Source organism: Falco naumanni, chromosome 1, assembly GCF_017639655.2.
Source record: "Falco naumanni isolate bFalNau1 chromosome 1, bFalNau1.pat, whole genome shotgun sequence".
NCBI lineage: Eukaryota > Metazoa > Chordata > Aves > Falconiformes > Falconidae > Falco > Falco naumanni.
The window spans coordinates 49,538,961-49,565,625 of NC_054054.1; the positions used below are offsets into that span (position 1 = coordinate 49,538,961).

At 38.3% G+C, this 26,665-nt stretch overlaps 2 protein-coding genes across 6 annotated transcripts in view; one reads left to right on the plus strand and one right to left on the minus strand.

The window, feature by feature from the left end:
• Positions 1-575: 575 nt before the first annotated feature.
• Positions 576-19,403, minus strand: TRMT44 (tRNA methyltransferase 44 homolog). Its single transcript, XM_040593233.1, has 11 exons — positions 18,965-19,403; positions 16,351-16,468; positions 15,442-15,661; positions 14,124-14,192; positions 11,259-11,366; positions 9,763-9,834; positions 6,437-6,543; positions 5,585-5,768; positions 4,527-4,917; positions 3,516-3,632; positions 576-1,027 (listed from the first exon to the last, which is right to left on the minus strand). Exons 1-11 carry the CDS (start codon positions 19,401-19,403, stop codon positions 795-797), a joined length of 2,058 nt encoding a protein of 685 aa, XP_040449167.1. The 3' UTR covers positions 576-794.
• The window catches only part of ACOX3 (acyl-CoA oxidase 3, pristanoyl), a 36,561-nt gene continuing 29,289 nt past the window's right edge, over positions 19,394-26,665 (plus strand). Inside the window, exons 1-4 of one of the 5 annotated variants that reach the window (XM_040593183.1) lie at positions 19,394-19,508; positions 22,838-23,016; positions 24,599-24,832; positions 25,882-25,953. In XM_040593183.1, coding sequence (XP_040449117.1) covers positions 22,849-23,016; positions 24,599-24,832; positions 25,882-25,953 — 474 coding nt within the window. In that variant the 5' untranslated portion in view covers positions 19,394-19,508; positions 22,838-22,848. Of the gene's footprint in view, positions 19,509-19,666; positions 20,169-21,996; positions 22,097-22,837; positions 23,017-24,582; positions 24,833-25,881; positions 25,954-26,665 lie in introns of those variants that run through there. The other 4 variants (XM_040593204.1, XM_040593194.1, XM_040593212.1 and 1 more) reach the window with 4 other exon arrangements.

Genomic DNA, 26,665 nt, shown 5'->3' on the forward strand with positions numbered 1-26,665 from the left:
AAAATAATAGTCTACCAAAGAAAATCATAACCTGCTCAAGGTGCTAAGCCATTCCTTTGTTATCGAAGAAGCAGAAACCTTAACATTCCAGTATTATTAAATAATTTTTCTACTATTTTCTACTATTACTCCTTATTTAAAAAGGAGGGAAAGGACAGGTTGGCCTCAAAAGCCCTAAAACCCAACACCTACATGTGAAAACTTCCATAATAATTTCCTAGAAAGTTATTCGTCAAACCAATACTCATTTTGAAAAGAAAAGGAAAGGAGGACTAGGGTCTGACCAAGAAAGAAATGGTACTATGTAGTATTATTTCATAGTAACGTGGAGACAAAGCTTTCAGGTCAGGAAAGAGTGAAGTCTCTCCAATTCTGACTCCCAAGAGTCACTGTGAGTCACAAGAAACCATAAATTCTCCTGGAAAATCTGGAACAAAACAGCTAATTTTCAGGGTTTGAAAATGCTGCATCATGTACATTTGGTCTGATTGACGATCATGAAGAGTGTTTTAGGAAATTAGGTTTTTAAAGCTTTTCAACTTATATAAATGCATGTTAGACAAGCCACGACAAAATCCAGAAGTATATACATGCTTTACTATACCTTTTCCATGTTAATAAAAAAAGCCATAAAGAATTAAAAATACAGGCAAACTTATAACTAAGTGGAAAATAAGATACACAAGAATGGCAAAACCCCCTCCAAATCATACAGTTTTTCATGCACTAGGCAGTCCTGAAGACAATCAGATTCAGTTATGTACACAAACTTAAATGTAAGTGGCAGTATTTCATTACTGTATATGTTTTTTCTTTTTAATAATCTGAGACTGCCTTAGCTCCTCAGTCCCATGAGCATATGGGCAAGATTCAGAAGGCAAGGAACAGCCATCAGGATGATGAATGAAAAACCAACAGAGACGTGTTTTAAATGCTTCAGCTGAAAGGCGTCGTTTCACTTCAGGCTTAGTTTTCCTTGATGGTTTCTCTTTTCTCCAGTCACGAATATGAACTCTCCCATTTAGAACTAAGATTTAAAAACAAACAAAAATATAGCTGTTAATAGACAGGCATGGGAATTATACTGGAAAAAATGTATAGTGACATTCTGTGAATTAAATATATATTCTACAAATGGATCACTCAGGCAAAACCAAATGTGCTACTTGTACAGAAATAGAAGTGCACAACAAACCAAGATTGTACAGATATGGTCTAAAGAAGAATTGATCCATTTCTCTGTGAGATGTTTTACTGTCGTCTTTGTAGAGGTTTGTTTATTTGTTTTGAATATAGCAGTTAAGTTCATTTAGACTAAAATCCTCGGAATTTGGATTGCAAGTACTGACAAAAAAGTTTCAACCAGAAGAACTGTAATCCTTCCTGTGTTCAAAAATTTATTGCTCCACATTTAAAATGTGATTACCAGCAAAAATCTAGTAAGGCTCTTCTACTACTTTCACTACACAGAAATGCTCTTGCAAAGACCACTGTTCACTGACCCAAAAATACACTGCATCAAAGAGACTACAAGTGTAGTCCTTCATAGGAATCAACAGTGAATTATTGTGTAATAAAGATTCAGTGCTTTGTTGTTTTTGTTGTTTTGTTTGTTTTTTTTTTTTAATAGTTTGCTGGTTTAGGTCCATAAACTGCACACAACACATTTGTGAATCTCTATCAACTCCTTAAACGTGTAAGCAAAAAAGAATAAAAGGAAGTTACTAAGACAGAAAGAAAAAACATAGATGTAAGACCACAGTGAAATGAAGGAATAATCTGGTACTTCTAGATTGGCTATGCTCCGTTTTCGTATTCTGCTTCAATCATACCTTCTATATCACATATATGTAGCTTGGAGTAGTTAACTGATGCCATTCTGCATTCTGATGATCACTATTCAAAAGGTAACGAGTCCAGTGAAAGCTTAATATCACACACTCAGGCCTGAATGAATCCATCCTTCCAGGCTTCCTTGTGATACACAAATAGATCTGACCTCACACACAGCCAATCCAGAAGTGGGTTCAGCAGAGCTTTAAAATCTCTCTCAAACTAAAACCAGCAGATACAGTGCTATTTATGATCAAGCATTTTTTTAAAAAAGAAAATCAGTCCCATATTTGATAAGATGCCTGACCAAAAGAAACTGCCACAGATCAGTTACTCTAAGACCTTTCTTGTGTGTGTGTGTGCACACGAGCATCCCTCTTTTCCATGTCTTTAAAAGAAAAACACTTCAGAAAAGATGACAGAAGAGCTGAAGCCATGTTCTTCTCTCTCCTCTTTGGCATGAACAATATCCTTCCAGACCTCGTGCTGGCAACAGTCCCTTGTCATCGTGACATGCTACTTCAGGGAAGAATTAAATGGTCTCTACTGAAGCCCCAGGGAGTTCCCATGTGATGTATACTGCTGAGAAAGATCCAGCCTTAACCCTAGCCTTTCTGCAGAAGTAATGTGCAGACAGCATCCATGTCAAATTAAAATGCTCATTCCATGGAACAAGATGCAAATCTATTCCACCTGGCCCTAATGACAAGAAATCAAATTCAGATACACAATGAACACAGTGTGACCAATTCTTTTAAATAGCTGGTAATTCAAAAGGATTTCAGTATAGCTGCACATTTTATAATTGCCAAGTGTACAGAAATCGTTAGTTGAAGCTGAACTAAGTGGAAGCGGCTAATTTAACCACTAGAAGCAACCAGGTTGCATTCTCAGGATTCTCATTGCCATCCATGAGTTGATCAATATTTTACAGCTGATGTAGAACTGTCGGGACACAAGAAGTTAACATACTTCCAAGCCTGAAGCCGCCGTAATACTGGTAAAAACCTGCAGATCCTGTATTGCTGCAAAGCTAACCTTACTTTTGCAAAACTCCACACTGACAAAAAAAACCAAACAACCCACACCAAAAACTAACCACACAAAAGACACCACCATCACAGTACAATAGGAAGAAGAAACCAGCTCCCAACAAATGCAGCCAATCACAGAAACTTGCTACTGAGTTCTTTCGGCCAGGCACCACAGGCTACACATCAAGCCCCACAGTTACAGATTCTCACAGAGACTAGTTTTGTTTTGTGTTGGCATTTACACTGTGGGGCTTGGTAAGGCCAGACAAAGTCTCATTTAAATGCTTTAGTGAACTTGCTCTGCATTTAACAGCCCCCAAATCATCAATATACTTTATAGGAAAAATAAAACTAGCCTTTAAGTCAAGCAATAGTATTAAATTAGCCACTTTAATGAAGTACTTGTCTTTTCAGGTACAGTCAGTCTAGAACAACGCTTTGCTGATAAGATGCCTTACCGATCTCATTCAAAAGCTTTAGTAACAGTATCTTCGAGCAATAGGCACATAAAGAATATTCAGTTTTCCACAAAGGTATGCAAAGCAGTTAAAAAATTCACCACCATAGTAATTTTTCAATTGAGTTTAACTGCATATAGAGGAGATAACATAATTAAAAAAAACAAAACAAAGAACCAAAACTCCTTACCTTCAAATACCTGATGATTGTTCTTAAGTAGTGTCTGCAGGCCTCCATATTCACTCTTTAGTCTTTTTAAAGTCTCTTTATTTAAGTGTTCTGCTACTTCTTTCAAAGAAAGGCTTTCTGCAATAAATAATGGTGAAGCTATTAAAATTGCATATATATAAAATCCTAAGAAAATTTAACTTCTATACAAGTTAATGATTATGAGCAGAATCTGTGAATTATCTACCAGTACTGCAGCAACTTTGTACTCCCAGTATCATGCACGATATGTATTGTGTATGTTTATTATCTGTAAAATAGCAGCTTTCATTCTACAGCACTCAAGTCAGAATATCCACAGTAAGACGTATTTTTTTATTTTCCCTGCTTTTTTTACAGTAGCATATAACATTCCTTGTGATAAGCATAATTTACATGTAGTTAGAGAGAAGAGAGAATGATTTAAAGGATCTCCTGTACCAGTAACTTATGACAAACTACAGTAAGTAGTAAAACCAGGTGGAGGAAAATGGAAAGATGGTAGTAGTGAGAACTAACTGAATTAACAGCAAATTCTATTCTTTTTCTTCCTAAGACTAAACTAAAAATTCCTCATCATATCATAACCAAACGGCACTTCAAAACACTTCTCACACAGTTCTTACATAATTAGAGCTAATTATTAAGTGCCTATACAAAAATAAACTTAATAGATGTAAAGTGTTCCGGTTTGGTAAATGGGGAGGAGTTCTGGGTTTGCTTTGGGTTTTTTAAATAAAAATTGACTCTGTCCTAGTATTTAAATGAAGAGGGAAAAAAACCCACACCAGTTTCAATATAATCTTATATGCCTTGTTTGCATCCCAGTGTGCAATCAGAGAAGGGAAAAAAAGCCTTTGATTGCTACTGTACTGCTCTTGGTATTTCCTAAGATCTATTTAGCTTACTAAACTTCTAATTATGTAAATTCATTGGAAAAGACATCTTCTACCAGCAAAAGCAAAGGATAATGTAAAGGACATACAATCTCACCTCCTTGATTCCAGGTATTTGTATTCCCACCAAGCATATTAGAACATGATTTTTGGGGGACTGCATTTAACAGCAGGTTTGCCACATTGAGAACCACATCATCTACAAAATCCTGAGGGAGGGAAGCACAATTTCTGATTTGTTCTACTTTTTCTCTGGGTTGAAATTTAGGCATCCAAACTGTACCAGCAGTCTCAGTCTCATTTTCAGGAAGTTCTGAGCGTGCTTCTTTGCACACATCATCAGAGTGATCCTTATGATTAAATCCAACTCTTCTGTCACACATGACCACAGCACAGGTCTGACGATTATTAATATACTGTGTTATCTGCTTGTCAATCAGAGCACGTTCTGTAGGTGGATAGGTCCTATTTTTTCCAATCAGGCTTACCTATTTTAGCAGAAACACGCAAATCACTATTTACACAGAGTCCCATACTTACACACAGCCCCCAAGTCTGCACATACCTTACACAGGCTTCTAAATCTACCTACAGCAGATACCCATTCAAAGTCAATGCTTATTGACATTTGTCAGTTTTTTAATTTTAGTTTTCAAATATTGGTGCCACAGAAGAAATCCAGTAATCAAACCATAATCCATCACGCCACACAGAGCAGGAAGATTGTTCCTGACCCTCAGATTATATAAAAAACTAAAGCTGGACACCTCTTCCTACACTGACAACATTTCACTTTGAATTTCATGCAACATGAAAAACAGCCAAATTAAGTACAAATAAGCAACATAGGCAGCTGGAAAAAAATAAGTTTTGTAAGTTTTCCATCCCATAGGGTGGCAACAAATAAATCATAAAACTTCCATTCTTTCCTGTCTTTAGGATTGTACCTATGACATTACGAGCAGAACACCCAAGAAAACAATAAGTAATTTTAGTCTCTCTTCAGAGCATATTGTCTCAAGTAATGCAACTGACTATAGTCTGATCTTACAATAAAAAGAACAAACAATAATAATGAACATTTATCTGCTTCAGAGAGCTAGCAGCTTAAAAAAAAAAAAAAAAAGACAAAAGCCCTACACAGTCCAAAATTACCCTTTTTGTTGATGGAATTCTAAGGCAATCTTCTTCCACATCAAAGCCGCATACAAATCCCACTTGGGCAACAAAATCAAGATACTCTCTGTACTGAGTTTTCTTGCTTTGTCTTCGGCTGTATTTTCCATGGAAATCAAAGAAGCAACATGGCAGCACAAAGTAGCAACATGAATAGGAAGACCTACAAGAAAGATAACAAACTGCCGAAGGGAAGTAATTTCAGAAAACATACATACTCAGCAGATAACCCACAAGATACAAGCAATAATGGACATTTTTGTTAAGTGCCAGAACTTCTTGAAATAATATTTATATGTTCCTCTTTCAGTAGCTCTATTAGCATAATCAAAAATACTGTTTCACAAAGAATTTGCTATGGCAAATTACTGTGCCAAATTGGTTTGCAGGACGGAAACTAGATACAAAATTATTGCAGCTGGTTGTGAAGAGCACAACAGTTCAAGGAAAGGCAGAACCAATAGCAATTTTATTTTAAAAAAAGCAAAAACCCCAACTAAATAACAAACAGATTCAAATCTAAGGAATAAAAATTAGTTGTTTTTTGCACTTCAAAAGCAAAATGTTGTATTGAATTCTCTGAGAAAGAAAATACTACATCTATACTTCTCCACAGGAAGAGAAGCATTTTGGAAAAATAATCAATTGGCATCAAAAGCAGCAGGCCCTGCAAGGACCACAGATGCAGCTGTAAAAGTGACAGTTTTCAACAAGCCCACATCAGTAATTATTTTGGGTTTTTTTGGTTGGTTGGATTTTTTTTTTTGTTTGTTCCGTTTGGGTTTTGTTCTTTTTCTTCCTTCCCTCCCACTCCTCTCCCTCTGCAAATACCTAGCTGCAATTACAGGTATCCATGGTGTTAATTCATCTGAATGGTTTCCTATGAGCCAATCAGTATCTGGAAAGAGGTGACTGTCACCTGGCATGATTGTAGATTCCTAGAAAATCAAACAATAAATTACAAGTTTCTTTATATTGTTGCTTAGTGCTTTATTACCAAATGAAATGTATTTAAAGTCATACAAGCTGACAAATACAAGATGAATGAGAACAGACACCAACGTTTTCCTCAGTCTGCACTTCTGCCAGGTAGTAATTTTTTATAGCTACAAAAAAGTAATTTAGCAACAGCTATGCACAAATGTTAGTCAGACAAAGAGTGGAATAATAATTCTGATTAAGATATCTGTCACCCTAAATATTTGTAAACAAATATCATACATTGCGTTATGATTTCTTGCTGTTCTCCTTCTCTGGACTCAATTTTTCAGAAAGCCACTTAATTTTCTACGTCTTATGCTCCTAGGACTCATGCAGCAATTAACCAGAACACAGCTTCACTACTATGTTCTTCCTTCAGAGAGCCTTCCCAAATAAAATCCTAATATACATAACACCACTCTTCACACCCTATAATTCACATATAACAAACCTAACCCAGCCCAACACTTTCCTTGTTTATGTTGCCATTTGATCCCCTTCCAAGTTGTGTCAAGGCTACCATACGATACATGCAAAACAGGAGCAAAAATAGGAAACAATAGTTCAGAGAAAGGTGGCTTCTTTGGTGGCCTTTAGAGTACTGTTTTGCCTCATGGAAATTCAATTTATATAGATTGAGCAGACATCAGCAGAGAAGTCTTCCCAACATAACATTGGTGCACAGAATAGTTATTAGCCTCAAAAATATTCTATGCTGAATTCTATAAGAAAAAAAACCCGAAAACCAAAACCACCTTAAAACCAAAATCACCAAACAGTATGAATTCTTCATACAGGTTAAATTTTAAGTTCTAGAGTGCCTTTAACATTTAACTCACACACATGTTCTTCTTACCTTGAACTAAGTTCAGCAAAGAAAGCACTTAAAGATTTGATACTACTGAAGTACACACTATTATCTAAAAAAGTATCTATAAATCTCAAAATAATTATTGGGCAGATGTGGAAAAAAATTAAATTTTAATCTCCACAGACCGTTAGGAAAAGCCCTAAAAATTATGCCATACTCTCTTTTTATATACCAAATGAATGTTTTATGAGCTCCAAATTCACAATTATATGTAAAGCACTACCTGTACAGAAATCTATATATATAAAAAAACAACACCCAAAACCCACAAAGAAACACTTGTTAGGGAATTTCAGAAATCTCAGATTACCTCTGTTACACCCCAATTCCTCTCTGCAGAAAGCGGCATTAGGTGTTTTAGGTATCAGTACAGTGTATTATTGTTCACTGTAAATACTACATATCTGACTATTTTTAGTTCTGCATATGTGTTCCTAGAAAATGTATGTAACAAAGTTTTTTTTGGCAGGTTAATGGATTGGCAGGTTAGTTAAATCAAGTGTTTGGTAAGTGTTTTCTTATGGTTGATTAAACAAGTTACTCCTACATTACATTTCAGTTTTGATCATTCAGTTTAGGCATAGCATGAATTATCAGTGCCACACTCCACAATTTGACAGTCACTCATAATGAAATGTGTATTCGCCCTGCCTGACAGCAGTTTGGCGATGCCGAATGACACCTGTTACATTCATTTATATTGTTAGTATTGGCACTGTATATGTCACAGATGGCAATATCCATCCTGCAACTCAAGCTTTTAAGTAAAGATCAAAACAAAATTAGCTTCAAGGGTAACAAAAGGCTGGATGCAGGTGCCTTCTTGCTTCTGTGGCTCCTGTTGCTACAGAAGCCTTGCAAAACCATTTCAGCCTTCCTGTAGAGTATGTAACTCCCCCCCCCCCCCCCAAATTAGTACTTTCCTTATATGCATATTTTTGATATTTTTATTGTTTCTGTCTGGCTTTTTCAACTGTTCTCTATGAATTCTTTTTTTTTTTTCTCCTTTTCTTTTAAAAAAAGACAAATAAAACCTATCCTTTTCTAATTTGTTCCCTCACGGTACAGAGAGGGACAGCTGATGCTCAGAAGTTTCCCTAAGAGTCAAAAAAACTGAGAAACTTTAAACAGCCAGACCTTAATATGAAATGAATATACAAAATTCAAAGATTTCCACAACACAGAAACATGGGCAGAAAAAGGAATATATAACATGAAGGAAGAGAGAAGATGCTGTTTGGTATGATCAAAAGTGACTTAATATAGTACAATAGGAACAAATGAGCACCACAGCTTGATATTTTGGATTGTTTCATGAAGCCTGTCACTAAGATCTGGTTGCAGACTGCAGCAAAGGAATCTGGCAGTTTTGGCCATCTGTACCCAAAATGGCAGGGTGGCAAAGAAAAGGCTGCACCAAGACTGTGAAAGCTCCACCTCCCATCTGTGAAAAATGCTGCTCTTTTTCTGATGTAAGTTGTTAGTATTCAGAGATATGTTGAGTTAACTTTTTTTTAAAAACTACTAAAGAATAACTACAGGTAGAAAATCCTTTTAATATACTGGACACTGACAACTTTTGAGAGAACTGAGTGAGAAATTTTAGGAGTCTAGAGAACAAGAAACCAGAACACCTCACTTCCAAAGGGAACTGTTCATCAGCACCACACTTTCACAAGTATCAGACCAAGTGAATGTTCCTATGCTCGAATTGTTCCTGTTCTCATAAAAATGCTAATGTGGAACTTGAAATATAATCCCTCTTTCAGACTAATTTTCCTGTTCATTTTTTTGAAGGCTATTACTGCAGTTATTTACCACAAGGTCAGTACGGCAGAGTACTGGCTCCTTTGAGGTTCAACAATTTTTTCCCCAGAACAGCACATAGCACTAGAAGGTCAGAATCACTCTCAAGACTAAACTACTCACAACTTTGGATATAGTATCTTTTATGAGGTACAGTGGTGCAAAGCAAGCTGCTTAATACTCATCTTCCAGTAAAATCAAAGATTGTTTCATGCTATGCTTCCCTGTACACGCAGTAGGAAATGACGCTAGTCTTCTCAGCTGTAAAATGAGGAAGTTGCAAATATGCAAGGGTACGATATAGCACGCTCTCGTAATTCCCTTTACAACTTACAGTCACATAAGACATATGGGTGGCATCATACCAAACCCACAGATCACTTTAGACAACTGTCTGTAACCCAGTATGTTTGATTACATTTACGTCAACACAACATGAAGCAATGAACAAATGAACAAAATTATAAATCAGTAAGATTTACATACATTTGCATAATACCTCTAAATGAGTTTCTGGTCCATACATGTCCCATATTTTCCTTCTCCTCACATCAATTCCTCTACCTGAATGCTGAAATATTTGAACAAAAAGTATCATTTTGAAGTTCAATTTTTAGCAGAAATTGTCAAACAGGCTCACTAAATGTATATATTAACAATTATTATTTCATTCATACTAAAATTTAGACAGAATAAAACACATCTTCACCATTTCAGGCAGAAGCTAAATACTTCTAATCCTTTCTTTCCCTTCTAAATATGAAGGGAAAGCCTAGGAAACATTAAGAATATATTTGGTTTGAAATTTTATCTGGGCACACCCATTGAAACTGCTCTTGAAAATCTGGATCTCTAAAAAAGTAAAAGCAGAGGTAGTGGGGGTTTTTTTGTTTGTTTTTAAAATACCAAAACTTTTCATAAGGCAAATATTACTGTAGCACCCACAGGGCTCAGAAAAGAGTGCTACCCTAAACAGTCCTTGCTGGAGAACCATCTTTCAAATACTGAAATCAATTAGGCTGCTGGAGTCCAAACACACTTTCCCCTGTGTAAATTGATGAGAAGAGGAAATAGGACTGGAAACTAAAACAAGAAATAAAGAATGCATAAGTAACAGATTCTGAACTTTAAGAACCTTGTGCAGAACTAATCAAAGTCTATTACTAAAAAAGGCTCATAGAACTCTCACACATGATTTTTTTACAGTCAACAATGTTTGTCAGTGTTACAGCAATGATGACCTAATGATGCATGAAAAGAAATGTCTACAGGAAAAACAGCATCTCAGATAAATTTTTCTGGACACACAAGGATAGAGTGCTTCTGTTAAGAGAATTTGGAACTTCCCTCCTGCCCCTAGTCCCCAGCACTTATTGATCTAATAGGAGACGTTAATTTCCTCTATAGATTTTAGAACGTTCTCTTAGAAGTGGAAAATACAATTTTCTGAAACAGACAGACCCAATTTTAATGGGTTTTGTTTAATCTCACTGACCTTTTTTTGTTGTTTCAGAAACTATGCCTCAAGAAACCAAATTTTGCTGTTGCCACTCCTCAAAGCACAAATTAACAAATCCAGGATTGTTTTTAAAGATAAAAAACCCCACCATTTTCAGGACATGACAAGTAGAATTAAATTTCTATAAAGTTAAGTTCATGAACAAAATCTTGTGAGAATCTCTATGTTAAGATTCCCCATTCCTTTTTCCTTTGTCTACAGCACAATGAAATCACACCATTACTTTTTCTTTTCCCTCTTTGTTTCCTACCTCAGAAAAACAGCCTTGAATTGAAATGAATTGCACCAGTAAAAATAGATAAGTGAAAGGTTTCTAAAGCTCTGCTAGGATTTTCTCCTGGTAACTAGAGTGACAAAATCCTATTTGCGACATGAATTAACTGAATTTTGGGTATTTACATACCAGATAAAAGGAAAGCATAACAAAAATATTGGCTACCTCTATTTTTTATTATTTTAAAAAGCACTCTATTTACCCCTTCATTGTTTAGAATATGAACCAGTAAACCATTTCCACATCCAAGATCTACAAATGACTGTTTCTTGGTCAATGCTTTTTCCTTTCTTTCTTGTTCCCAAAGAATCTAAGACAAGAAAAGAAAACATTAGTCTTCTGCTCTCAAGCTTCCCTGTAAGAAATCAGTAAAGGTTATTGTAAATGTAAGGAGAAAGCTGGAAGAGAATGCAGATGTGGCAGAAAACATTCACTGTATTCACAGAGAAAACAACTTGAGAGGGAAAAAAAACCAACCCCAAAGCCACTAAAACTGTTTATGGCGAGCGGCAGGGATTATGTTGCAGAAATATCAGTAATTTTCCAAGTGCTAAGCACACCCTTCTGAGTTATTGCAATTTGAAATTAATCAAGGCTACACAATCCTGGGCTGGACTGAACTTATGTGGTAAAAAACATATACAAAACACCGTAACACATGGTGCAAGAGAAGAACAGAGGAAGCAAGGGAAGTAGCAAGAAAACTATCAGCAGTGTCTTTGCAAGTAACACCACAGAAGCATTTACATCCAACTGTACTAAACAAAGAATTGGTGGCAGAGTGAAAACAAAACCAAAAATGTTCTTCGTAAGCAGTTTGCTATATGTTCGTATATGTAACATCACATTCTGCTGAACAAGGCAACAGTCAGCTGCCCCAAATTCTGCATCAGTTAAAGGGACTTTTAGTCCGATTACAGTCCCTGCTATGTACCAAAAGTAGTTACTTTTCCATAGTTAGTTCATAGTTAGTTACTAATTGGACATTTGTCTGCAGGACATGGATTAGTCCCTATTACCGTCAAACTCTTTTTCCTTCAACGACAAGCTACAGAGCACACATTCATCAACTCTGCACACTTACTTTACTGCAACTAACAAAAGTCCTCAAGAGTATTTAACCGTAAATATTTGTAACATTGCTACTTGTTAATTTGTCAGTTTTGCTAGAGGGAAAGAACCTGCAGATAATCCATGAGATTATCAAACTACGTTTACATTTTTAAACGTACCAATCATTGCACTTTTGCACTCTAGGCTGCATCCTGGAAATCCCTAATCACCTCCTACACAGATCACACCTATCCTCCATCCCCTGCTGAGTTTCTCATGATACAAACTGAACAGCTACTTCTTTGGGTATGTGCCTGGACAGCAGGTGATGTAATGTGACTGCTGAGTAAAATGAGGCCAGATGTAGATGCCTTAAATCCATAAAAATTTAACACTGGGCCCACCTTTTCTTAACCACCTGTTTAACACACTTCTAAATAATGTTTAATCTAAATAAATATTATATACCATCATAAAGGTACCTGAAATTTTTGCAATGAGGTTAGGTTATTAATAGCATACTTTAAGCTTTCATTTATATAAGCCAGTTACTGGGTGATTTTAATAACTTTCTGAAAACTACTGCTTACGTCAGCTAAAACACATTAACACTGTAAACTAACACTAATGCATAAAAATTCTGTCATTACAGAATTTTCTGAGGGCTACAACCAATTGTCAACATCTAATATCACGGTGGTAAAAATGGTAAAAGGTAAGTTTAATATATAGCTTTTTCCACAAGCCAGTATCATAGATTGGTTCAGTTGGAAGGGATCTACAACAATCACCTAGTCCAACTGTCTGACCACTTCATCACAATCATTTCTCTGATGTAAAAAGTTCTGTCACATCAACATGACAATCAAGATTTTGAGTGGCCTAGGTCAGTCAGGCTTCTTCAGATAATTTTAAAAATCCTTACGGGGAAAAAAACCCTGGGGTTCTAAGTTGTGTCAACCATCAAAATAAACTGGCCCTCAATGAGTTCTGTAAACAAGCCACCTTACTTACATTTACCGATTTAGAGAAGATGTAAGAGGTATCTACATTACCCTTTAAGGCAGACCTGTTTTTACCACACTCTGGACAGCAGTCAAAAGTATGTGCCTACACAGTGACAAATTTTGATGCTGTTTAAAAATCTGAAGTTTTTAGTGACTGCAGGTAGCAGAATTTTCATAAATTCTGAAGTACGCAGGTGCCTTAGAAAACTGCATCAAGCACGTATCTGCATTCCTACCATCTACAGTTGACTTTATTGCATCTGAAGATGGGATTTAAGCTGAACTTTTCTCAGGGAAAAGTACAGCAGTGAAAAACCTTTAGCATAAAATTAGCAAGTGGTAGATATACGTATGAAACAATAGCTTTTGATCTCCAAATCAGTCCATCTAATCACTATTTTTCTGCTGTATCATTGCTTTTCACTTTATCACTTAAAAAAAATATCAGATCTTGTCTGTGTAGGTCAAACCTCCTGTGACAGGACCACAAATCTTTATCACGTCTTCAATGAGAAGTTTTAGTAGCCCTCTAAACTCTTTGCTGTTATTGTCCTGATTTTTGTGGTATAGGGCAGTATAAAAACCAAAAAATTAACCTACTTCCCTTTGCTGTGTCACATTCTTTTTTTCTTTTTCCAAATCTGTTATAAAATGCCTACTTCCTTTAATGACATATTATATGTAAATCCCTGAAATCCCAAATGAAACTTGAATAGTTATAGACATCAATTTCACTTTTGGTTTAAGGTGGGCTTAAAAACATCGTAATAAGAACTTTTTTCTCTGCTTAAATGAAAGCAAAAGCAAGAAAAACTCCAAATCCCAGAAAACTCATAACCCTTCTTCTACCCCCTTCCTTTTGCCTTGTATGTCTGTAATCACTTCAAGTCATTCTATTTGAAAAACTGCAAAAACTATAAAATGAAAATACTGATTTTCTTTGGAGAGCTTCTAATATTGGGGAAACAGAACCTTACAGAATGCTATTAGGCAAAGAGGTTCCCTACCAGCAAGTAAGTGGCAATGGCAACATCTTCATAAACAAATTTCTCAGGATCTGTCACTTCAGGCCACACCTTCAGTAAAAAAGAGAAAAATTATTTTCTGTACCATCTGAAATTATTTCCAAAAGTGCTCAATTAAAGCGATCTGGATACCCATCCACTTCAATAGGTTTCTGCATTTCGCAAATTTTGCATTTTAACCTCATAAAATAATATACTCAAAGAATATAAAGACTGATTTTGTAAGTCACACAAAAGAATCATGGCATAAAAAATGTCTGCTGTCACCCAATCAATGTTTCCAAGAATGTTATTGCTCCATATGTGCAGGTCACAAGCAAACTGCTGCACCTGTTCTGCAATAAAGCATGCATCCTTTTGCTTAACTCTCTCAGAAGAAAAAAGCTTATATTGTTCCTGTTATGTGCAAAATTGATAACATGAACATTTGTGAATTTATTTTCAGAACTTAGCAGGCATAAAATTATCCTGCCACAACAGAACAAAGAATCTAAACCTGAAACAGACAGAAACCAGCAGTATTATCCCTAGTTTGTCAACAAGGAATTGCAACAAAGTTTAAAATGCCCAACACTATGCTAATTCTACTGCTGAGCTAAAGACTGAACCGTTGTTACCTTAGCCACAAGTCCCAACTTTCCTCTCACCTCTATCCTTCTATTAGTACAGAACTATCAGCAGTAAAACTTTTCAACACTTTCACAGTTTTACAACAGCATTTACTAATATTTTTGCTTGTAGCTAGAGTCAGGATATAGGCATTACTTCATACAGCACTCAAGATGATCACTGTCATTTTTTGGGATTCCCAGAATAAAACTATTTTACAACATTGCTTGTCTAACTCAAACACATATTAATACAGCATCCAAATTTAAGGAGAATAATAGGAAAATTAACCTACTTGCTAAGCAGTGCTATTTCCAGAATCGGGTTTTGGAGAAGAAGGTGCTTTATTTATGACTTCTAGTGTGGATGACTTAGTATTTATGTCCACTAACCTACTGCTTGCTTCTTATCAGAAGGAATGCATTCTGAAAAAAAAACTAACTCTTCCAAGTATCTATTGTGAATTTGGCTCTAAATCTTGCTTTTCCAGTTTAGTTCTTTCAAATACTAAATTGTTTTTTTCTCCACATACACAGAAAAAAACCCCAAAACATGAAACCATAAAACATACATTTCAATTCAGTTGCTTCTTTTATTAAAAAAAAAAATGTAGTGAAAGAAGCAGCTTCACCAAACAACCAAGCAAAAATATAGGAAAACATATTATTACTGCATCTATTGCTAAACTTACCTTTACCATCTCTTTGTATTTTTCCTTAAGGTCTTGATAAACCTCGCTGTATTTTGCCACAGAAATGAGTGAGAGTGTACTTTTAAACTCACTGGGCTTTTGCTCCACAGACCATTTAGCCAGTTTGGACAAAAGCTCATTTCCAAGCCATGCTAGTTTGGGATATGCAACTCCATCTGAAAACCAGTCTTCTGGAAACGGAGCTACAATAGACACAGACCTTTAAAAATAAAATAAAAACTTTGTATAAACAGAGTGTATTTCATTACAACAGCTAGCTCAAAGACTGAGAAAACAATGATTAAGTGATCAGCAGATCAGAGGTATAAAAGCAGGCTGGACAATAAGGAAATATGTGATACACAAAACCAGAAGTAAAATAAAACGGTGATGTTACTGAACAGTCTCCCCTGAATTTTGTTAGACAGCTCATTATCTGCCAATTCAAACACTGTACATGAGTGTCCATGCTGCATTTAACATAATGACTGAGGACTCACATATGATGAACAACCTGATTTAGCAAGATATCCAAACACTACCTAGTAAAATTGACTTCATTAAACTAATGAAAACAACAAGAAAATTTAGGAGGAAAACATACCAGTCGGCATATTTCATTATTTCATCACCTCTAACTTGACTCAGATTTCCTTAGAGCTACACCCTCAGGTGCTCAGGACCAAGCTGCAATGGTCTACCTTTCAATGACTGAAGCTCAATAGGTTCGCATTGCATTAAGATCACACCACTACTGTCATTTACTATTCAAGCAGTCACACCACTACTGTCATTTACTATTCAAGCAGAAAATTACACAAACCAAATCACCTCGGTACAAATACTAAAACATGGTGTGATCCTTGCAATAACTCAGGGTTTGCTTCTTCTCTCACTCCTAGCACTTACCATTCCTCATCTTTTACATGTGTAAGTTGAATTTGATAAATATTGCACTTTTTAATCTGGTATTTTCCTTCACTGGTTTCCTCCAAAGGCAAAAAGGTCACAGTTCCATTGTAAATATCTGAAAAGATATGTAAACAGTGATATATTATTCCATGGTGCAAACCATCCTGGCTAGCACCAAAATAAACTTTAGTCTCTTTACTAGTGCAAACTAGTGAGGCAAGATCTAGGACAACACAGGAAGAACCATAATGCTACAAACAGATCTGTTTCTCAGGGTGCCTGACATCTGAAACTACTGAACTGTTTGAATTTTTAAAATTTAGCATTCTGCTGCATGTTTCCAAAATATCTAAGGCTGACCAGTAAGAATATTCATTTTCTTTAAACCTAACTATTTTAGTAATGTAAAAGCTAGACAGTGAGGGGGTTTTAGCACAAAAGTGCTGCTTTCCCCTACCCCACAGTATATGTGTAGTCCTGGGAAGCATATTCCAAATTAACAGAGACTCACGTATCACCCCAATATTAGATAACCAGTCAGTGCAATATTAAAAAATAATCGATAACATCATTACTATCTATCAATTTCGCCATGTTCGAACATAGAATCTATTATGTGATTATAATTAAGTATAACTACACTTCCCTTTTAATGTCATGCAGCTTTCCTAATTAAGGGTTCCTGGATTAATCACTGAAAAACCACATTATCTATCCCTAAATTAGGATCTCTCAACTCTGAAGGAAACTACCTAAGATGACCTGTTTTTAGGTGAAGGCATATGTATTATGTTAACATATTAAGCTATGTTCAGCACACCAGGCTACTGATCTTAATGGTATCTATCACCCGTAGAGTAAAACGTTTACATCCAAACACTAGGGACTCTGGAAGAGTTGAGATGAGCTGGCAAACAGCTGTCAACACACTTGAGTGCCTCTACCACATTTCAAGTAGATATTCTGCAATTTTTGTCACATTTCATTCTCTAATATCATGCAGGTACCATAACTCCTACACAAGTGAAAACAGAAAGAGGGAGAGTGTGTCCTTTTGAAATAACTTACAAATAAAAAGAAAGGCAACTGCACTGAAATATGAATGGCATGATCAAGCGTAGTACTCGCATACTGTTTTTTTAGAAAATCTTAATATCTTAATTTCTTCCCTATATACATTCTATAAAGTGACTCTAAAACATTTACTATATTCCTTATGTCATATGATTTGTATGCATTATTACTTTATAAGCCAGTTGCAAAAATATTTTCAGCTATTTATCCAGGATGCTTCCTTCAGAATAACTTACTAAGTTCTCATTTTTAAAAATCATTTTTCAATCACCATCAAAGCAAACATTCTGCTAACTGCAAATCTTCCAACTAAGAATGCTATATTGGCTAAGTAATCAAACTTCAATGGACTCCAAAATCTGCTGAGACAGGAAAGAGTAATCAGCCATACAAGTCTTGCTATCTCAGCCCATCCTTAGCTGACCCCTCTCTAACATTTTTTAATATAAACATACTAAATAAAAAAATATTTTCCTAGACTTCTTCTTTCAGATAGGCTTTCTAGATGTAGCTCAGGACCACCTTAACATCAAAAGAAAAACAAAATCAAACCCGCAACATATACTTGTGGGTTGGTTGGTTGGTTTTTTTGAGGGCATCATACTTTCTTTGAAGTCATCAGAGTAAGAATCCTAGGCCACAAGTCATCCTAAGTCAGCTGTCCCCCATAAATGATTATAGGTCTTTTTGCATTGTAAATGTAACTGTTTCTGGAATTCTGATTCTTTTCAAAACATTACTATTAGAATTTAATCCACATCGACACTTTTTCTGAAATTCATCTAAAAAAGGTGTCAACCTCTACCCTTTATGTTTCTTTATAGTAGGATTTACTGCAGCATATTACCATCATACAATGCAAAACCAAAAATTAGTCAAGCTTCATTTTTAAACAATACTGAACAGTAAGGAAGTAGACACAAACAGTTCAACTTGGCCAGGCAGGTGCCACAGGTGTCTACTTTGTTTCATTCTCTCCGCATTTTCAAAGGCTACCCATCACTCCTTACAAGCCCGTAATTAGGTTTGCACTGCAAGCAGCATTCCTGTGTGGGTAGCTTACGACAGCAGCTTGCATGATGACAGTCCTTCTTGCCTCTTCTTTTAAGGAAGGCAAAAAGATGAGACATCTTGTATACCTCCTCCTCGGGAGCAGGGGGAAGTCTGGCATCCCTGAGTCCTTCCCCTACCTCAGCAGCACCTTACACATAACACATCAGCTGTTCCCCTACTATGATCTCCTAACGTCGAAGCAGGGGCTGTTTAAACCAGAGTCCTGCAGGTGCTTCACCTCTGTAATTTGTATTTCAGCTGCTGACACTTCCTAGCACAACAACAACAACAACAACAAAGACAAAAGTGAGAGATAAAAAATCTAAGCACAGGGCAGGGTCAAAAATCCACCTGCACTCACACAAGCAGTGAAAAAAGTGGTGTTTACCCCTCTTGCGAGCCAACGCGACAGGCCTGCAAGGGACGCGGCACCTGGGGCGCCCCGGCCGCGCCGCTCGCCGCCGCGGGGCCCGCTCCCGCTCACCTTGCACCGCCAGCTCCTTCGGCGGCGGAGCGGCTGGGCCGGCGGGCCGCCCCCGGGGCAGCAGCGTCCTCAGCACGGTGCGGAGCTCGGTGCGGCGGCCCGGCCCGCCCCACGGCGTGAGGGGCGGCGGCAGGCGCCCGTGCCCCGCCGGCAGCTGGCCGCACACCTCCCTCCAGAGCCGGCCCAGCTCCGCAGCCCCAGCGGGCGCCGCTCGCCCCCCCGCGCCCCCGCCGCTCCCGCCTCCCCACACGGCGGCGACGGGGGGAGACGCTTCCCCGCCCTCCCCGAGCGGCACCGTCCCCTCGGCCTCGATGGCGGCGCCGCACAGCCGCCTGTTGGCCACCTGCGGCTTCTCCAGCCAGACGCGCACCGCCGCCCAGAAGCCGTGAGGCAGCGCGGCGCCGCCATCACGCACAGCCGCCGTCCCCACCGGCCCCATGGCCGCCGCGCCACCGCCGCTGCCGCCGCCGCGCAGGGGGAGGAGGCGGAGCGCGTCGCAGGCTGCTCCCGTCAGTTCCTGAGGCGGGGACGGCGGCGGCCGCAGGTAGGTGCCGCGTCCCCGGTGCACCCCGGGCCGTGGCCTCGGAGCCCCGAGCGAGGCGGAGGCGGGCTGTCCGTCCCACGGCGCCGCGGCCGGGGCGGGCGGGCGGGCAGCGCCTCCTGCCAGCCCTGCCCGGGGACCGGCCCTGCGCGGCGCGGCGGGGAACTGCTGCGGTGCGGCGCTGCACGGGGGGGGCGCCTGCTCCCAGGAGCGAGTGTGGGCTGCTGGGTTTGTACCCCGTGTGTAGCGTTTGCTTGAAAAAGGCCTGTGTCGGTGTGACAGGGGCGGCCGTACCTCAGCGTAGAAACACCTTTCTGAAAGCGGGCTGAAACCCGGGAACGCGGACTGGCAGGCCTCCCACTGCCCGACTTTTCAAGGAAACAAATCACTGTACTTTTTCCTCCGAGCAGAAGCGAGGCCCCACCCTGAATTCAGGCAGCTCACATAGCGGTTTGTGCAATGAAACCTCAAAGGATTCTTAAAGAGGAGCCTTTAGCTTCTCCGGTGGTGTCTTCCTCTGGGCAACTGCTGTCACAGTGTTTCTTATTTTCTGTCGGCTCTACGTTTGCGAGTAATGCTATTTCTGACAGAATAAGGGTACAATACGTTATTCTTGGCAGCTACCATGTGTCTGAGCTGTGTCATCATGCCAGAAAACTGATGGTAATGCACTGGTGACTGAAATACTCCCTCGCGATTCAGATACTGTTGTTGTCCAGGCATGAATTTGAATTAACTAGCAGGAGCATCGTCCACTTAAAAAGGTTTTCAACTCAGCATTTCTCAGTAAGTTGAAAATAACGTGTTATTTTTTTACTGCCACATCTGTACGCAGATTTTGAAATACCAGCCCAAGGCTGAAGTTAACACTGAGGTTATTCTTTAGGCCAGTTGTTAACTTTCCTATTGTAACTGCCTGTTTCGGTTTCTGGATCACTTTGATATTTGCTTGGAACCAAATTACATTAAAACATTGTGTGAAGACAGAAATTGTACATTTTTTTGAAGTACAGGATCCTTTGTGAACACTTCTCATTTGAGCAATCTTACTGATTTGCTATGTAAATAAAGTTAGGTTCAATAACTGCAATATTTGCATGTAAATTTTTCCCTGTTCTGAGCCAGAAGCCTTGAACTTCTGCTTGATTTACCTGTTTTCCAGTTAGAAGAGTAATGTCTGTTTATTTGGCTTCAGGTTGAAATGCTCTTTCTCAATGCCCTTTTTCCCCCTTCTCTATTTCCAAACCTGTTGCTCAGTACTAGAACTGCACCTTCCTAGAACCAATTTGGAAGTCACGTGCAGAAATGCTGTGCTGCAGTCGTCTTCTACTATGTCTATACTGTCCAGAACTAGGAAATGACCTCCATAAGAGGAGTACATTAGCAGAAATGTAGTAGGGAGGTACCTCAAGATGATGAGGAAATAAACATGACTGAAAAAGTAGAGTGCCAAAGTAGAAACTATTCGTTTCTGTACTTTATTCAGTTCATAGTTTACAGTTCATAGTTCGTGACTACTTTATACAGTTCATAGTCCATACTGAGCCCTTGGCCAGCCCTGGGCCTGGATGTCCTCCCAGGACCTGTGAGATTGCTTCTTCATGCCAGTCCCCTTGTTATAATGCAGCCAGCTTCTGTTCCCCCGCCCGATTATTTTTGCATCTCACAAGCATAACACTGATCTCTTCTATCTGCATGAAGGGACAGAAATTGCTGGGTGCATTAGGAGCAGGTAGCAGCAGAAGGTACTCCGGCATCTGCTTCTGGAAGCAGCAGAGGAATAAGCCTTTTATCTTTGGGCCAGATTCTAATGCAAAGCGATTCTCCTTCTCTCCAAAACTAGTGCAATTGCACCTACTGATAATGAAATCCAGCCGGGTCTGTGACTTTTTGCAGTGCGCTTGCATGATCCATAGATGTACACCACAAAATGCCAGCGGGACTCCATGGGGCCTTACTGCTTTTGATCACAAGACCCTCAGGTCAACTCAGCAGAGAAGAAAGTATTTAGGAAAAAAATGTTTAGTGGAAAGACAAACTAAAAATGTTACAAGCAATACGTAACAGAAATGAAAATTTAAACTTTAGGGAAGAAAGAAGGAGAAGTGAAGCTTTAAGTGTGGTTGCAAAGTTCTCACTTTGAATTTATACTTGATATGGCAATATGACACTTAAAGAGAATTTTCCAGAGCTGCATCATCTATGTAAAAGAAAAGCTCTATAGTTTTATGTGTTCTGTTGAAGTCACTATTGTAATAGTTTTATTTGACTTCAATTATGCAGGTTTAATCTGTACCCTTTACAGACTCCTTGCAGAGAGGGCCTCCTGCTTGTTTCATTTGCCTTCTCTATTAATGATGGACAATGCGCTGATACTGTTCTAGTCTCACAATTCTAAATGTTCACTGTATCAAAGCACTGAAACAGTATACAGGGCTGGAGGTGTTTGTTTCGCTTATGCAAAGCCACCGTTTTTTTTTTTTTTTTGCAGTACTCCTAATGGCCTGGACAGATATACCCAGGTAGCATAGCGCTCATGTAGCCATGTGGATCTGTGGGAGCTAACCGAGTTCTGGGCAAGATTAAATTAGGTAAAGGAGATGCAAATGTGCACAATTATACAGACATTTGTTTCTTGCAATTGGTGTACATGAACTAGAAGATTTATTACCCATTTACTCTTTCATATATTCAACTAGTGGAAGATAAGGGCAGAGTTCCTGCAGTTTCCTTGATGTGTTCCGTCAGGTGTTTATGCACAAACTATAGGTCATCACTTCAGTTATATGAAACCAAACCTTAACATATAACAAAGATGCCATTTAGTTAAAAGTTGTTTAAATGTTAATTAGTAATGTGAAGATAATACAGGCATCTCCTGCATTTGAACAGGGCTTTGTATGCGTGTTTGGGTGCTTTACTATTTTATTACGTTGCATTTAAGTTAGAAGTGAGGTAACAATTATTCTTAAGACATGGGGCCTTTTTGCCTGAATCTTTTATCCCCCCTTTCTTATTATGCCATATTAACCAATGGTGTCCCTGTTTCATATTTTGCTTATTTAAAAAGGGTTAGCTCATATTTTAATGACAAAGACCGTGTCATTCATGTATATTTGATCAAAGGTATTCTTTTTTTCTTAGCTTGTACTAAGCCAACTGAATTAGAAAAATGGAAGGGTAAGCTTTTAGCTGGCTCTGCACTGCTGTACTCATACATTTGAACAAGTGTATGGATTTAATTAAACAACCCTTTTGATCTCTTTTTATTATTAAAAATGAGTCATCTGTGGTGCTTCAGTTTGTGATCTATCTTTTCTTGTTTGGTGCAGTTTAACTAACAATGGCATCCTCACTGAACCTGAAGGAAGCCACTGGCAATCAAAGTTCATGGGATACTTTGCTACCAGATTTCCCTAAAGGACCACTTTGCAAATATCGTAAGAAAGCTTCCTTCAACTGGAAGGAGATGGCAGTGTTACTAGATGGTGAAGATATCATCCGGCTTAAGGTAAACTTTGCAAAAATTGTAAGCATGTTTTAATTTTGGAGATATCAGTAGAAGCATGTATGTGATTTTCAAAGGGAGAATATTTAATAATACCCTTAGATACCAAGCATGAAGAAATTGGATTTGTACGTCTAATTTTCAGAATAGAACAGAACTTTTGAGCAACCTACTCAGCTGTCTCATAAGACTTGTTTCATTACTGAACGTCAGTACAGGGGAGGCCAGCAGGTGCTATGTTATAGAACCTCAAGTGTTCATTTCAAAGTGAGAAAGAACTATATTCTACCATATGTTGTCTTTACTGTATTGTTTGCATTAAATCATATATCCTGTGGGTTTATGATACACTTAAGCTGAGCTATGTTCATGGCACTGCCAAACATAGTATTTCTGTCTTCCTTTGACCCGACATAATTTCCTACGATCTGTGCTTGCGTTAATGCTTATGTGGCATTGCAGTTGGACACATTAGCAGGCCTACCTCGCTGAAAGCTAAACCTGCCAAAGAAAAAGATTAATTGCAGCACAAGAGATGGTGTGGGAATGCATGACTTGGAGATGTAGGAGGAGAAAGAACTGTTTTGTTTGAACGTGGTAGAGATCTACATGGATTTAAGCTAATCTTGAACATTCACCATAATTATTAAAGTCTTACAAGGTAGATTTGAGAAATCAAGAATGTCTTGTTCTGCACCTGACTGATTGGCTTAAAAGCATAGAAAAACACAAGTGCGCTTTGATGGATTTTCAAAGCTGTATGAGCAAATAGTGTTGTTCATACAGAGAGAAGGAGTGACCCTTTCAAAGAAAACCACAGGAAATCTTCTGGGTTTCTTTCTTCTTACTCTGTCATTCTCTTCAGAGAGGAGGAAAGGACTTAAAAAACCTTTTAGAAAGATTTTGCCTAAGGCACTGCATTCCCCCCATGCCCCCCCGCCCCTATAAATTACATGAAAGATAATTAAGAAGATGTGGATATCCTGAAGACACAGACATCTGAAGTAAAAAAATGCCTTAGTATATCATCTAATGAAAAAAAAAAAAAGGATCCAGATTAAAACATTAAAAAATGCACATCCCCATACTGAATGACTGCATATGATGGTTCCTTTAAATGGAGTACATTTCTGCTTTCATCTGGGAACAGAGCAGTTGTGGTAGCTTAATGGCTTTACCATTATGGCATATTTCTAACTGAATGTAATCCCTGGATTTTTTCCTTTATCCTTGGATTAGGGGCCATTGTCCTTTAGATCCTGCCAGTAGCTTCATGTAATGAAATAATAAACTGTTATAAAAAGCAAGTAAGTTTTATTGTACTGTTCTCTTATATTCAGAGTGAATCAGTCCCACACTTACTACTTCGTTGTGAAGGAGCTTTCATAAAATTTAGCTTCATGAACTGTACATATAATGACAGACCATTTAAATATATTTGTTTGTTCTCTAGAGTTTGGGCTTTATAAGTTTATAACTTCTATTAAACCTTAGTTTGAGGCTTAGTATTATCCTAGAAGAACATTAACTCATTTTGTTAATGCTTTTAGATTAACATTCTCATGTCAGTTTTTCCCCCCTCAAGAACAGAATCTTCTCTGCTCTGGAAGGTGATCCTCTCTTTGCACATCATCCTGGGGAAGATTTATGCCGTGAGAAATATCAGGAGCTGACATTCCTGCGCTGTAAAAGGCTCTTTGAATATAATTTTCTTACTCAGCAAGAGATCATAGAGAACCCATTAAAGATATTTAATATGATGATCTGCATAGGAATGTACGATTGGTCTCCATGTCTCCAGTATTTCTTACATTGCGGTGTAAGTACAGTTCAAAGGATATAGTGGTGTATATTTAATTTAAGTGTCTGGTAATACCATAATTCTGTTGCTTTCTGCCTGTTTTATTAAAGCTATGTCTTTTCCCGGTCTTTTGTTTTCAAAAATGGAACTCCGTTTAACTGTTCAGAAGAATCAGAGAGCTGTGGAGTGAGGTTTGTGGGTCTTTGTCATTAAGCCCTGTCGTTAAGCCCATGTCTGGAATCCCACCTGGAAAGTAAAGGTGGAGCAGTATAGACAGAGCTACAGAAAGATACTTTGATTCCTACAGTTCCACCTTCTTTTGTCCACTCCTCTGCCTCCTCTCTAGGGCAGTAGCAGCTGAAGAACTTGGTTGTTGGGCCCTATTTAGTGGCTATGTCTTTGCTACAGATACAAGCATCAAAAACTTCCTTGCCTAATCCCCAGTGTCTTGATTCAGGACAGAATCCAGAAGGAATGAAAACCTGTGTAAAGTTGCTCACTGACATCAGTGGCTGGGATTCTGTTCATCAGTTGCTCCCTAGATGAGTCTCTCAGAAAGAATACTTGACATAGCTGGTCAAATAATGTTAGTTTAATTAATTAATTACTACTCACATGGCAGGGGAGGATCTGGGAATTACAGTTTTGTTATGTGAATATGCATCTAGAAAAACTGAAGGTAGTTTTAAAATATGTTCTTGTCTGATCTTGAAGCAGTCACCTTCGGTTCCCAATATATTTGCAATAAAACGAGAATAAAGTTTTACCCTACTCAAGGGGGCATCGGTAAGGACGAGTGGAAAGTGAGCTCGTTAAGCATTTTTTAAATTTTGCAATGAAGGCTTGAACAGAGCTGTGAAAAGTTGAGTCCTCTGTAAAGGGGCCTTGATAGGATCAAATCCTGACTTACCTTCTCCAGCTGTAATCTAAGTAGTAGTTTACTATGCAGCCTATGTTCTTTGGTTTCTTTAATGGACATCACTATTACAAATTACTAGGCATGTGCAATTTGTGCTTTCTATCATGGAGTCACCACTGATTTAGTTCATAATTCTCTGTTTTTACAGGTATTTGCAGGTACAATTTTGAGTGCTTCTACGAGATTTGCAGACTTTGTGAAACAAGTTTATAGCATGGAGGTAATGGGCTTTTTTTGATAACTTGTGAGAAATGGGTACCGTCAGAACTGTGGCACCAGCCGCACCTTTGTGTTATTTCTGATCTCTTTACATACCTAGGTACTTCTAATTATCAAAAGAAAAGACCAATGAGCGAATCCAAGCACTGAGCCCTGACTACCCTGTCCTCACTGCTAGCTATTATGCCACTTCCTGATCTGTTTTGGACTGTCCAAGTTAACATGCAGACAGAGTTTGGGGACTTCTCCCAGAAGGCAATGTAGATGATGCTACAGCAGTTCAGTCTCCATCCATAGTCAGTGAAGAGTATCTTAGCAAGTTTTGCATGCTCAAACGCTCCCACCTCCCATGTATATGTCATACACTGTGCAATGTATACTGTTGCCATGATGCTATAGAAGTTGTATTCTGATGGTATAAAATGGAAAATAATGTCTTAATGCCACAGAAGCACCACACAGAGTCCAGTGGATACTCAGGACCCTGCAGAATAAGTGCAGCCTATCTGGTATAGAAGGAGCCAATCCTAAACAGTTTCTCCTGTCCATGCCACTTGGCCATGTGGACAGCATTCGCTGGAGATACATAGGCTGATCACACCCAAACTGAGCTTCATGTTTCTTCCCTTATTCTTTATCACTTCTTATCTTTTCTTTTTTTTTTTTTTTTTTTTTTTTTTTTTGCCAGCCATTCATCTTCCTTGATTATTTAA